This window comes from Pinus tabuliformis, chromosome 3_1 (genome assembly GCF_031772625.1).
Source record: "Pinus tabuliformis cultivar Carrire ecotype Pingquan chromosome 3_1, CPIR1, whole genome shotgun sequence".
NCBI lineage: Eukaryota > Viridiplantae > Streptophyta > Pinopsida > Pinales > Pinaceae > Pinus > Pinus tabuliformis.
The window spans coordinates 900,702,812-900,716,021 of record NC_142301.1 but is presented as its reverse complement, the minus strand read 5'-3'; the positions used below and the strand labels follow the sequence as shown (position 1 = coordinate 900,716,021).

The 13,210-nt window shown below is 37.2% G+C and overlaps 1 protein-coding gene and 3 pseudogenes across 1 annotated transcript; all 4 read left to right on the top strand.

The window, feature by feature from the left end:
* The first annotated feature begins 201 nt into the window (after positions 1 to 201).
* On the top strand, positions 202 to 3,001 carry LOC149190552 (NAC domain-containing protein 68-like; annotated as a pseudogene).
* Positions 3,002 to 5,436: 2,435 nt separating this feature from the next.
* Positions 5,437 to 6,182, top strand: LOC149190551 (ABSCISIC ACID-INSENSITIVE 5-like protein 3; annotated as a pseudogene).
* Positions 6,183 to 8,173: 1,991 nt separating this feature from the next.
* Positions 8,174 to 8,980, top strand: LOC149190550 (uncharacterized). The gene has a single exon (XM_089410547.1). It carries the CDS (start codon positions 8,456 to 8,458, stop codon positions 8,978 to 8,980), a length of 525 nt encoding a protein of 174 aa, XP_089266673.1. The 5' UTR covers positions 8,174 to 8,455.
* A 3,395-nt stretch (positions 8,981 to 12,375) lies between these two features.
* LOC149190549 (uncharacterized) lies at positions 12,376 to 12,980 on the top strand (annotated as a pseudogene).
* Positions 12,981 to 13,210: the final 230 nt, after the last annotated feature.

The window sequence follows — 13,210 nt, the reverse complement described above, 5'->3', positions numbered from 1 at the left end:
TAATGAAAGGTATCCCTACCTTGTGTTCAGAAATTATTGTTCGAAAATGCCATTTTAAAATATTCTTCTAGGCAGACATGACAAGGTTGTCTAGACTGAAATATTACTGTAATGATGCATCATTTATTATATGTTGTGTTAGTAGAGATGATCAGAGCATCTCAGGAGTATTGAGAAGAAAACACTAGGATAAACATAGCCATGGGTATGAGTAGAAGAAATGCAGAGGCTGACTTACAGTTGCCTCCTGGATTTAGATTCTTCCCTACAGATGAAGAGCTGGTTGTGCATTACTTGTGCAAGAAGGAAGCCTCTCAGATGATCCCTATTCCTATAATAGCAGAAGTGGATCCCTACAGATATGATCCATGGCAACTTCCAGGTATATTTTTCATTTCTCCCCTCTAATCCTTGTACCCATATTTCTAAACAGATTATAGAAGGTGTGATCAGATGGATTTCAAGACTTAACAAAGAGCCTGTTCTTTTATTTTTTCTGTTTACAGAGAAGGCCCTGTTTGGAGAGAAGGAATGGTATTTTTTCTCTCCAGGGATAGGAAGTACCGGAATGGATCAAGGCCAAATAGGGTTGCTGGTTCTGGATACTGGAAAGCTACAGGTGCTGATAAGCCCATTATTGCTAAAGGTGGAAAGAAGCGAGTGGGCATCAAGAAGGCTCTTGTCTTCTATGCTGGGAAAGCACCCAAAGGCACAAAGACAAATTGCATCATGCACGAATACCGTCTTGCTGATGTTAGCAGACCTGCAAGGAAGAAAGGCAGCTTAAGAGTAAGTTCTTTTGTCCTCTTTGTAAGGTCTTGAGTCGGTAGTTTTGGAAATACAATTCACTGGGTCAATTTGGCTTCTGGTTGTTATGTTCCATGTTTTCCCCCTTCTGTTTCTTCCCCTGTTTGCTCATATGGGCATTAGCAATAAGGATATTGGTACTGAATGCTTGATTCCTCAATTACAGATATTGGTTCTGTATTGGATTGGAATAGAAATAAAAGACACGAGACTTAAATGATTGATTACTCAATTGAAGATATTGTCAGTGGAATGTTTGGATTTGCATTTTCAATGGGAAGAATTATTGTAATTTTTTCTATCATTTCTCTAAGGCCCAAAGGCTGGGAATTGTTTTTCCTTGTCTTGGATTTGGCCATTTGAAAATAGTTAGAGAATGGAATAAAAGTTAGGGACTGGATTCTATATTTTCTTGTCTGCTCTGTCATTTATTTTGTGTATACTAATTGAACATATTCTTCTTAATGTAGTTGGATGATTGTGTTCTCTGTATTACCATGCTCAGACTGGAGAATTTCTTGCAGGAACAACCACAATCAACGTATAATTTCAGTATGGACGGTCTATGTGTTGATTTGTTCTTGATTTGGGTTATTTGTCATGCCACATGATTCTTAATCTATATGAAGTCTTCTCTGATTCTTAATCTGTATGGAGTCTTCTATAAATTTTGAATGGCGGACCTAAGATGCTTTTGACCAAGCTGGTTTTGGGTTTAGGATTTTTTCTTAAGCAGATACAGGTTTCTGTATTCAGGCCGGACCCTAACTGTGTTATTGTGGTCAATGCAGGAAAATATCCCCATTGAGGAGGTTTTTGTAAACCTTCGATGCAAACGGGAAGGTTTGACATCTAATGAAATACAACAGCGGTTGGAGCTCTTTGGACCCAACAAGCTTGAAGAGAAAAAGGTAAGATTTCTTCCACAATGCTCCTCATTCCTTGGAATGATCTTTACCTGGTTCAAATACATTCATAATCTTCTTCCTCTGGTCTTTGGGATGTAGGAAAGGGCAGTCATTTAAGATTTTGGAATAGAAACACTCCCTTAATAGTATGAAACAATGAACTAGTTTCTCACACCCTGTTTCTATTTCTAATTACTTTCTTTGCAGGAAAGTAAATTCTTGAAATTTTTGGGCTTTATGTGGAATCCTTTATCATGGGTCATGGAAGCTGCAGCAGTGATGTCCATTGCTTTGGCAAATGGAGGAGTAAGTACATTTTAAACAGTAGTGTCAAACCAGCGCTCAATAGAGGGCAGTGTCTGTATGGCCATGCCAAAATCAGTGATGCAGCTTTCGGAGCAGACAAGTGAATGAATGAATGTTGAGTGAATGAAGAGATGAATCCACTTGGGCAGTTTCAGTTCCACGCCAATAACAACTGTAATAATCCTGATAAGTCTCGGGGAGACAGACATTTTGTTACATGGTCTGAACAGGTATGTCTGATCAGCTTCTTTGTGCATCCCAACTAACTAGCTATGAGTTATTGTTAGTTTCAGTATTCTGTAATTATTGAACAGGATTGATCTCTTAAGGTTTTGGGTTCATGGATGTCTGCACAGGAAGATAACATGCTTCAGGAGCAGGTTAGGATTCATGGAACTGAGAGGTGATGTGTTATATGAATCAGTGAATAATGTAATGTTGGGTTATGCTCGGATTTGGTATTTAATTGAATCAAATTGAATCAAATCGATGAGGCCGATTGGGTTCATTTTTGCACCAGTGGTTTAATAAGTTCATTTCAATTGAGCATTCGTTTCTGACCATTAATGGGTTGTTGAGATTATTAGCAGAGTTGTTTTCTGTAAGATTTTTTTTTTCGGCAATAGTCGATGTAGTGTGTGATTCCATGTTATTCGCTCTCTTGTCCTAATTGTTTCAGACGTGGCACTGAAAGAGTACATCCTCTGTCTTAAACTGCATTTTTTTCCCGATTAATATGTGTGTTCTTTTTTGCTCGTTATGTTTTAGGTATGGTCTGTTGCCCTATTACTCACAAGAGGTCATGTAAAGGAATTTCTATCTTTCTGATGCTCGTTTCTTCTTTACATTTTTTGCAATGATTAATAAGACTTGTAGGTCTAGCGATTAAACTTGGAGATATTGTTCCTGCAGATGCTCGGCTTCTTGAAGGAGTCCCTTTAAAAATTGACCAGGTTCTTTCTGTCCGAACTACTTTTTGAATGGTTGTAACAATATGATATTTTTAATGTAATATAAGGTTGGAATTGAAGGATAGCAGCGATAACAAGCAAAGGATAGCAGATTATCGATTTTGCATAATTGGAATGTGAGAGCATGATTGTATTTTTACCTCGCGCCCGGGATTGCCTGCGAGGTGGGTGCAGATGATGCGCAGACTGTTGCAGAGGATGCGCAGAGGGCGAGAGCTAACCAGCGCAGAAAATGCGCAGACGGTTGCAGAGGATGCGCAGACGGTTGCAGAGGATACGCAGAGCAGGTTTGAACCCGGAGAGAGTTTTCGAAAATGAAAATGGTATTTGGGCGCGAGGGGAGGTTGCTGTTTGAAAATGGGTCCCGGTGCCAGCGCGTGGATGGCGGGTCCCGCGTTCCCGGAAACGGTGGTTTGTTCTCGCCGGAATAACGATGCATGGAGGACGACCCCCCTCGACATCCATGCTATAGCCGGCCTCCATACGGGCATTTAATGCCCTATGGCAGACTGGTTAGCTCTTGCCATATTGTACAACATTGTTTGCATTAAATGACTAAGAGTGGTATATACTTACTTTTGAATAATTTGTTTAATAAACATCTACAATCCCAGATCATTTAACCCATAAAGAAATTAGTTAGGTTCAATGATACTAAACTTTTTATTTTTAATTTTTGTTAACATTTTTATTATTTTAAACATTTATCAACAACATAAAAATCCTGCTGCAACATATTATCAAAACCCAAAGTATTTGCGTACTCTGTTGACGTACACATCATAAATAACATAAGCAACACTTAATTGAGACAAAAAAATACACACAAGGGATATAACATGAGAGATGACCGCAGGACGCATTGAAAGACTTGAGAAGTTAAAGCAGTCCACGTTGCAAATGGCCAGCGACAAACAATTCCATGTCTCTACTTGGTCACGCATATGGATATCTTGATTCCTTGGATAGTAATAAAACAATTTCAAAAGCCAAAGCATTTGTGTTTGGCGTACACATCATTAAAATATGGACAGTGAATTATACGGTATATACCCATTTAAATAATTATAAAATAAGATTTATAAAAATTGAATGAATTAAATTTTAAATTAATTATATGGTAGTCCTTATATAAATAAGGGTTTTTGTTATTTAGTTTAATCAAATATTTTAATGTCATGATGTGTTGTACGTACTCCAAACAATAATAAAATTTCAAAATGAACTATATAAATATCTTTTTTATATAATTAAGTATTTTTTTGTTAGATAAAAGTTATATATATATAATTGACATTGAAGAGAATGATAACAAGTTAATAATTATTTCAATTTTTTATATAATGTTCATATTATATCATATTATAGTACATATGTCATGTCATTAAAGTATAGATTGATATAATGAGAGTTGTACAAATTGTACACATGTTATTTTTATATTTTTTTTGAAATTTATATGTTTTAAATTATTTTTTTTGTAAATTAAAAAATAAAACTCATCAAAATTGTCTATTCAATACTTTACACCAATAAGAAAATGGAATTTTTGAATTTAATTACAAACCCTTTGTATTTATGGTACATAGTAATTAATATATGTTGTTATTTTTCAGATTATTTATATTTATTGTACATAGTAATTAGTGCTATAGTACATAGTAATTAATAATAGAGTACCCAAAAGTCAATTATTGCCACCATTACACAATTACACAGTAAGAGGGAGTCATATTTGAGATAAATAGAAATGAATTTTATTTAAAAATAATAAATTTAATTTCATAATGTCAAACTTTGGATAAATTTTATTTTTTTTTAGCCAAAGAAAACTAATAGCAAGTCAATAAAAAATTGAATACCTTATATCCTATATCCTCTCAAGGACACGTATAATAATAATTACAAAATAAAACTTATAAAAATTGAACGAATTAAATTTTAAATAAAAAAAGTTATATATTATAAAAATAATATTAATATTACACTATAAAGTAGTTGCAATTTATTTTAATTAAAATAACGAATAATCAATCAATAAAAAAACTGAATATTTTATACATTACATACTACGAGTATATAAAAAAACTAAATACTTTATATATTGCATGCAAGAAATGTAATAAAAATAAATTGCATTTCACAATTTAATATATTTACGCCGTAAGGCGTTCCTTCTGGAATCAACACCCCAGCTGCTACTGTGGACAATTATGGACCATCGATTATCTATGTTAGACGATAGAAGCATCTTCTACCGTCAGATTAACCAGCAACTATACATACCTCCACGTGGTTACTAACTCCGGCGAAGATCGATACAGTTACATGGACGCTCCTTCTGCTCTGTATCCTGCAGAGCCCATGGCCACCATTCCTTATTTCCACGTCGCCTACACATGCCATGACCTCCCCTGGGCGGTAATGAAACCGAAACCGGTACCTCGTGAATCAGCCATATGGGGTCCCAGGCAGTGCTCGCTCCTTCTGAATTCAGGTTCTTGCAACCCCTGCAAAGGCGGGTAGAGAAGCTTCACGACGATGGCAGTGCAGGAAATAGTAACATGGAGGACGGCCTTCTCAGCTCCCCACCTTGTGCCATGCAGCGCCAGGTGAGCGTTGCAGCCGGGGAAGTCTTGATCAAGTCTGGAGAGACATTCACAGGCCTAATTTTCAGACTACTCAAGCCGCGGCGGTGGAGAATTTTCTTGCACAGACGGGCCTTGGACAGCGGGAAGATGAAGAGGAAGAAGAGGAGGAGGATGGCCTGAACCGGGGCAACAATGGCAGCTTGACCATATTTGCAATGGATTCTGTTCTTGCAGGTCAAAACCTGCAGCAACCGGAATGGCTGCAATTTCAACACCAACACCAACAATTTGGGGAATTATCGGCTCAGGCGAACAGTAATATTGATATCCCTGTCGTAGCCGCATCGTCGGGCTCTGAACACCCTGTCTGGAAGAAACGAGGTTGTGAGTCTATAACAGATCACACCGTGGAGCGGCGCCAGAAGCGTATGATCAAAAATCGAGAATCTGCTGCTCGTTCAAGAGCAAGGAGGCAGGTATGGGATTCGATCTTTCTGAACCTAGATAACATTTTGATTATTTGTCTCAGATTCGCTTCTTATCCACTTAGGTTAGGGTATTTGACAGTAAAATATTATCAGTAGCAATTAGTCCAGGACTACCAAGAAAGCTCCTGCGTCTGTGTTGGGCTTCTATTACTACGTTATTTTGGGGTTAGCTGTAACTTCATTTTTGTTCCAACCATAGATCTCAGGAGCTACAATGGTGGCATCGAACAGGCGTTTCTTAGAACCTGAATTAAACTCCATTCATACTCCTCTACTTTACATCAAAGGTGAACAGTAATATGAGTATGAGAAAACAAGACTTTTTGGAAGTGTGCAAGACAAGATAGTGCTCGATGGAGAGAGTGACAATGTTATATGGACCTAAATATGTGGAGGAACTAAATGAATTAGTTATTGATCGTATATGGTTATGGTCCTTGAAGAATGCATTACAATTAAATATTATTTTATTCGTCAAAAGTTGATTTGGAAAATCAATTAAATTTAACATGGAATTTGTGCGTCCAAGGTTTATTTGATGAGATTGAAACAACCAACAATCCAACAAACGAATACCATGTATTTTCCTATGGTAATGACAAGGGAGAGAAGCTATAAAATGGGGATCGATCCCGATCATTTGGTGTGCATTTTTTGGGTTATGTCTGCTCTGGAACATGTTGCACCAATGTGCATCTGAAAAGTTGTCCGTACAGGTAATTGCATTCGCAAAGGTAAGTTCTGAGCGACCTCAAGAATCATAAAATAATGGTATGGAAAGTATTGATCCGTATACTTCGGCTTATGAATAATTAGTAGTGATCTGACTATATTTCAAAGAGCACAAGTTACTTATCGATGAGATATATGAGCATAAATTCATTAATTACATTTTGATCAAGATTAATTGCAAATGCCTGAAGGTTCATGTTTATGCACTCATGTAGAATCCATTTTGGATTTGTTGCACATATTGAAGGGATCGTATTAGCTCTGCGTGTCATTATAGGATGTAAATCTGATAGCAGAAAGTTTGAAGGTTGTGCGAGATTCCTCTTGTGTACATCATGTCTTACCTCTAAGTTTTCTTTATAGAAATTTATGCAGACTAATTTCTTGGTATTTTTGGCTTGAAAGCCATGGATCAATGTCGTAATTGATGTATTCTCATAAGTGAATGTATATATGCCTAGATTGAAAAGTCTTTTTGCAGGTCCATGAATTAGCACACTTGGGTCACAATTTTGAGATCGATCTAGCTTGTGTCGACCATTTTCTATTTTATTTATTTATTTATGTTCTGAATAGGGATTAAGATCTGAAGGATGGTAACTTTGGGGATCAATCTAAATTAAAATACTGTTCTCGTTTTTTCATTATAACATGGGTCAAAAGATTTTGAGTCAATTACAATGATCCAAGTTTTAATTTCTCAAGTGCACAATAAAGGGATCAGTATCATCATCGTTGGGTGCGTAATTATAGTGTGTGAGATCTTCGTTTTATTTGAAGTATATTCTAATGCGGAGTCTTGCATAGAGAAATCAATTTATAATTTTTTCAGATTTTACAAATTAATTTGATGCAGGGCTTGGGACCCATCAGTGAATGCACAAAGGTTATCCACAATCCTTTATTTGCAGAAGATGAACAAAATCCAACGTAGTACATAACTACAACATGAGGGTTGTGATGCGATAATCTCTTATTTGACTGGTGTGCTTAGAATTACTTGGCCCAACAAAGCTAAATAATGGAGTGTTATCGGTTGGGGTGATTTTAGGACTGTATTGTTTGCCATAATTCAATTGTTCCAATTAGAATTGTTTGATAGCCTATAGTTGAAGTGTTATTGCCCAAAATTATAATTCATAAAGCCGTTGTAAAATTCCATGTGTTGATGAATAACGATGATTAGATAGTAATATGTGTTGCAATTTGTTCTTTGAAGTCATGGTTGAAATTTTACACTGTTTCCATGGTGCTCTGCTTGCGAATGGCTTGATAGTCTGTAGACAAATGATTGAGTTAGAGTGTTGACAAATTTCTTGTTACACCAGCGTTATTCATGCAAAGGTAATTACGCCGTAAGGCGTTCCCTCTGGAATCAACACCCCCAGCTGCTACCGTGGACGATTATGGACCATCGATTATCTATGTTAGACAATAGAAGCATCTTCTACCGTCAGATTAACCAACAACTATACATACCTCCACGTGGTTACTAACTCCGGCGAAGATCGATACAGTTACATGGACGCTCCTTCTGCTCTGTATCCTGCAGAGTCCGTGGCCACCATTCCTTATTTCCACGTCGCTTACACATGCCATGACCTCCCCTGGGCGGTAATGAAACCGAAACCGGTACCTCGTGAATCAGCCATATGGGGTCCCAGGCAGTGCTCGCTCCTTCTGAATTCAGGTTCTTGCAACCCCTGCAAAGGCGGGTAGAGAAGCTTCACGGCGATGGCAGTGCAGGAAATAGTAACATGGAGGACGGCCTTCTGAGCTCCCCACCTTGTGCCATGCAACGCCAGGTGAGCGTTGCAGCCGGGGGAAGTCTTGATCAACTCTGGAGAGACATTCACAGGCCTAATTTTCAGACTACTCAGGCCGGGGCGGTGGAGAATTTTCTTGCACAGACGGGCCTTGGACAGCGGGAAGATGAAGAGGAAGAAGAGGAGGAGGATGGCCTGAACCGGGGCAACAATGGCAGCTTGACCATATTTGCAATGGATTCTGTTCTTGCAGGTCAAAACCTGCAGCAACCGGAATGGCTGCAATTTCAACACCAACACCAACAATATCAATTTCATCACGTGGGGGAATTATTATATTGGGTATTGGAGAAAAATGTTGAACAATGGTACAACTCTTTCCCCTCATGTTCATGGTTTTTTTTCTTTTAACTTCAAGGAAGATGGATATGTTAAAAAATTGAAGTTTGAATCCAAAATTTGTTTGGGAGATTTTTTTACCATCACTTTCATCCAGCTGAAGCCATCCCTAGATTGGACAAAAAATTCCTTTTACAGAGTGGAAAGAAAAGGAAAATTACTGGATGACGAACTGGTATTAATTATGTTAATGGGTAAAATAACCTATAAGGAAATTCAAAAACATAGAAATAGTCGAGATGCAGATAAGGCATATGGCTATTAATACCTAAATTGAGATTCATATGGCCATTTATCATTTAGTTCCAATATGTAGATTTGGTTTAGAGTTTGCTTTCTTGGATCTTGTCAAAAATCAGGAGATAACAGAATCAAGAACATTTAAGTAGGATTAGAAAAATAAAGCCCTCTCTATCTATAGATATACACACATATTTGCCTCATGACCATATCGACGAATACGAGAAGCATCCTTAGTAAGTGAAGAAAGTGAAGAAAATTTGAGTAAAGCAGAAGATGGGCGTTTACTTTGTTACTTGAAATCCCAACTTAAAAATACAGAACTTGCCTTATCTGTTCCACAACTCAACACAACTCTATATATTGAATTGACATGCCAATGTACTAAATCTGAATTTTATAACTCATGAAAACATCGATTATAATGCATCCAAAAACATATTCAAATTTCCACCTCCCCTGTTTAAAAGCTATTAATCTAAGAGTTTTTTGTTCTTTAATTGAGATCCATTTTCTCCTTATCATGACATTTATTTTATCGCCCAGTTTTCGTATATGGCATAAAACTAATGAACAAAGAAAATTTAATTTCACAGAGTCGGATCCTAGTGATTACAATGTCAACGATGGCCTATGCTACTTCCCTGGCTGGAATCATACTGATGTACATTTGGTATGCTCCAAAAGCATCATGCGTCCTGAACATATTTTTCATCACATGGACACTACTTCTTCTTCAAGTAATGACTAGCATCTCCCTACATTCAAAAGTAAGTTCCAATGACATAATTCACATGTAGTTATTAGTAAGTTGGTGATTCCTTATCACAAGTTTCCAATCAATTATATTCAGGAAAGTGACTGAAATCTAAATATTTGTTATATTATTACATTGCAAATAAACGTTTATTTTTTGCAAGGGAGTGTCGTTTTAAAAGTTGTTGAGATGGAAACTAATCACTGACTGTAGGCATCAAACTTATGTTGAATATGCAGGCAACAGTATATTCTACAAAGAATTCTGATGTTGTGTTTCCTTTCTCAGCAACGTCCACAAGAATGTGTGATTTCATCTATGAGGACATCAGTGAATGTGTTTTTTGTTGATGTATCCAATTGGGTGTGGATGGTATAGTTTTCTATGAGAAGCCTCTGCTACAATCAGAAGTATAACAGATTTCAAATTCAAATAGTCATCCAAAGTATTGTAAATTTGATGAGAGATTCTTGCATAAGCTTTCACTTAAAAAGGCTTGGATGTCTGCACTGAAACTGTGTGAGTGTTGTTTTTTTGGGGCGGGGGTAAGGAGGGGGATTATATGCACCATGATTGTATAGCACTGAAAATTTAGTCTGGTTCAATTATCCTTTCACAATGAGAAAAGCTAGGAACCATTGTGAGTCCATATTTGGAAATTTTGGTACTCTGTTCCATAATTGCTTAATTTGTTGTACTCTGTGCCTACCGGATTGTGGTCTAGCCCAAGTAGTAAAGTGATTGGTCTTCTATTAAGTTAGATGATGCTGAGTGTAAATTCTGAGTGACTTTTACTGTAGATGTGCCCCTCACAGCCTTGTATCTTAGCTAAAAATAATCTATAAAAATCATTCTCCAAACTAAAAACAAATAAAATATATACCTCTATATAATCGTGGTACTCTGTAATCCTTATAGGCAATATAAGGCAACCGAAGTGGGGGCATCTGAAAGAGTTGCACAAAGAGATAAAACTATGTGAAGCTGCTCTACTCTATGGAGACGTGAATACCATTTCACTGGGCCAAGGCCTTGAGGTTGGTCATTCAATTGAATATTTCTCTATAACAAGATTAATACATTATGACATTGCAAATAAACATTTATTTCTTGCAAAGGGAGTGTCATTTTAAAAGCTGTTGAGATGGACCCCTCTGTTTTTTTTCTTTTTCCCTAGATTCACTCTTTTTCTCCGCTATTTCTCATCCTTTTTCATAGCCATGTACAAGTGAATTTTCGTCTTCTTGTTTTTTTTTAAAGTTAGAGATTAAGAAATTGAAATTGTTTTTTTTTAAGTTCGAGATAAAAAAAAAATAAAATTGAAATTGTCATAAAAATCTAAAGAATTATAAAGAATTATGAACTATTTATCAAGCTCATTTCTATAATGTCAAACATTTTTGTCTAAAATTTGATAATAAATAAAGATAATGGCCAAAACTTAAATCATAAATCATATAATGGTATTAAGCTTTCTGAATAAGAAGAGCTCATTGCACCAAAATTCACCATACAACCAACTTTCCCTTTTATCCCACAGTTGGGAATACCTCTTTGTAATTTCTTCCATGTCTACAATAGACATTGCCATCACTTCTACATTAGTGTTCTCTCTAGTTCCTATATTTCTTATTGGACAACCAAAAATTCTTACTTTCTGAAGTGTCTTCAGATCCATATAACTCTCTGGTAATATATTTAATGTTGTACATGCCATTATAGTAAATATTTTAAGTGAAGCCATTGCACCTTTCTCTATTACAGGCAACTCCTTTAATGTAGGTAGCCAAGCAAGATAAAATGTTTTTGATAGCCTATAGTTGAAGTGTTATTGCCCAAAATTATAATTCATAAAGCCGCTGTAAAATTCCATGTGTTGATGAATAACCATGATTAGATATTTGACAGTGACTGTGTTGATTTTGTTGGTTGTCACTTAGTGAATTATATGTGGATCTTCTGGCATCGTTGCTAGTCCCTTGAGTATGTTGTACTTTGACTGAGAACAAAGAAAAAAGTCTTTTGGGGTAATATGTGTTGCAATTTGTTCTTTGAAGTCATGGTTGAAATTTTACACTGTTTCCATGGTGCTCTGCTTGCGAATGGCTTGATAGTTTGTAGACAAATGATTGAGTTAGAGTGTTGACAAATTTCTTGTTGCACCAGTGTTATTCATGCAAAGGTAATTACGCCGTAAGGCGTTCCCTCTGGAATCAACACCCCCAGCTGCTACCGTGGACGATTATGGACCATCGATTATCTATGTTAGACAATAGAAGCATCTTCTACCGTCAGATTAACCAACAACTATACATACCTCCACGTGGTTACTAACTCTGGCGAAGATCGATACAGTTACATGGACGCTCCTTCTGCTCTGTATCCTGCAGAGTCCGTGGCCACCATTCCTTATTTCCACGTCGCTTACACATGCCATGACCTCCCCTGGGCGGTAATGAAACCGAAACCGGTACCTCGTGAATCAGCCATATGGGGTCCCAGGCAGTGCTCGCTCCTTCTGAATTCAGGTTCTTGCAACCCCTGCAAAGGCGGGTAGAGAAGCTTCACGGCGATGGCAGTGCAGGAAATAGTAACATGGAGGACGGCCTTCTGAGCTCCCCACCTTGTGCCATGTAGCGCCAGGTGAGCGTTGCAGCCGGGGGAAGTCTTGATCAAGTCTGGAGAGACATTCACAGGCCTAATTTTCAGACTACTCAGGCCGGGGCGGTGGAGAATTTTCTTGCACAGACGAGCCTTGGACAGCGGGAAGATGAAGAGGAAGAAGAGGAGGAGGATGGCCTGAACCGGGGCAACAATGGCAGCTTGACCATATTTGCAATGGATTCTGTTCTTGCAGGTCAAAACCTGCAGCAACCGGAATGGCTGCAATTTCAACACCAACACCAACAATATCAATTTCATCACCTGGGGGAATTATTATATTGGGTATTGGAGAAAAATGTTGAACGATGGTACAACTCTTTCCCCTCATGTTCATGGTTTTTTTTCTTTTAACTTCAAGGAAGATGGATATGTTAAAAAATTGAAGTTTGAATCCAAAATTTGTTTGGGAGATTTTTTTACCATCACTTTCATCCAGCTGAAGCCATCCCTAGATTGGACAAAAAATTCCTTTTACAGAGTAGAAAGAAAAGGAAAATTACTGGATGACGAACTGGTATTAATTATGTTAATGGATAAAATAACCTATAAGGAAATTCAAAACCATAGAAATAGTCGAGATG

Bases quoted from the DNA above. Each gene is read 5' to 3' on its own strand.
- LOC149190550 (XM_089410547.1), top strand. From the start codon at position 8,456: ATGGGGTCCCAGGCAGTGCTCGCTCCTTCTGAATTCAGGTTCTTGCAA.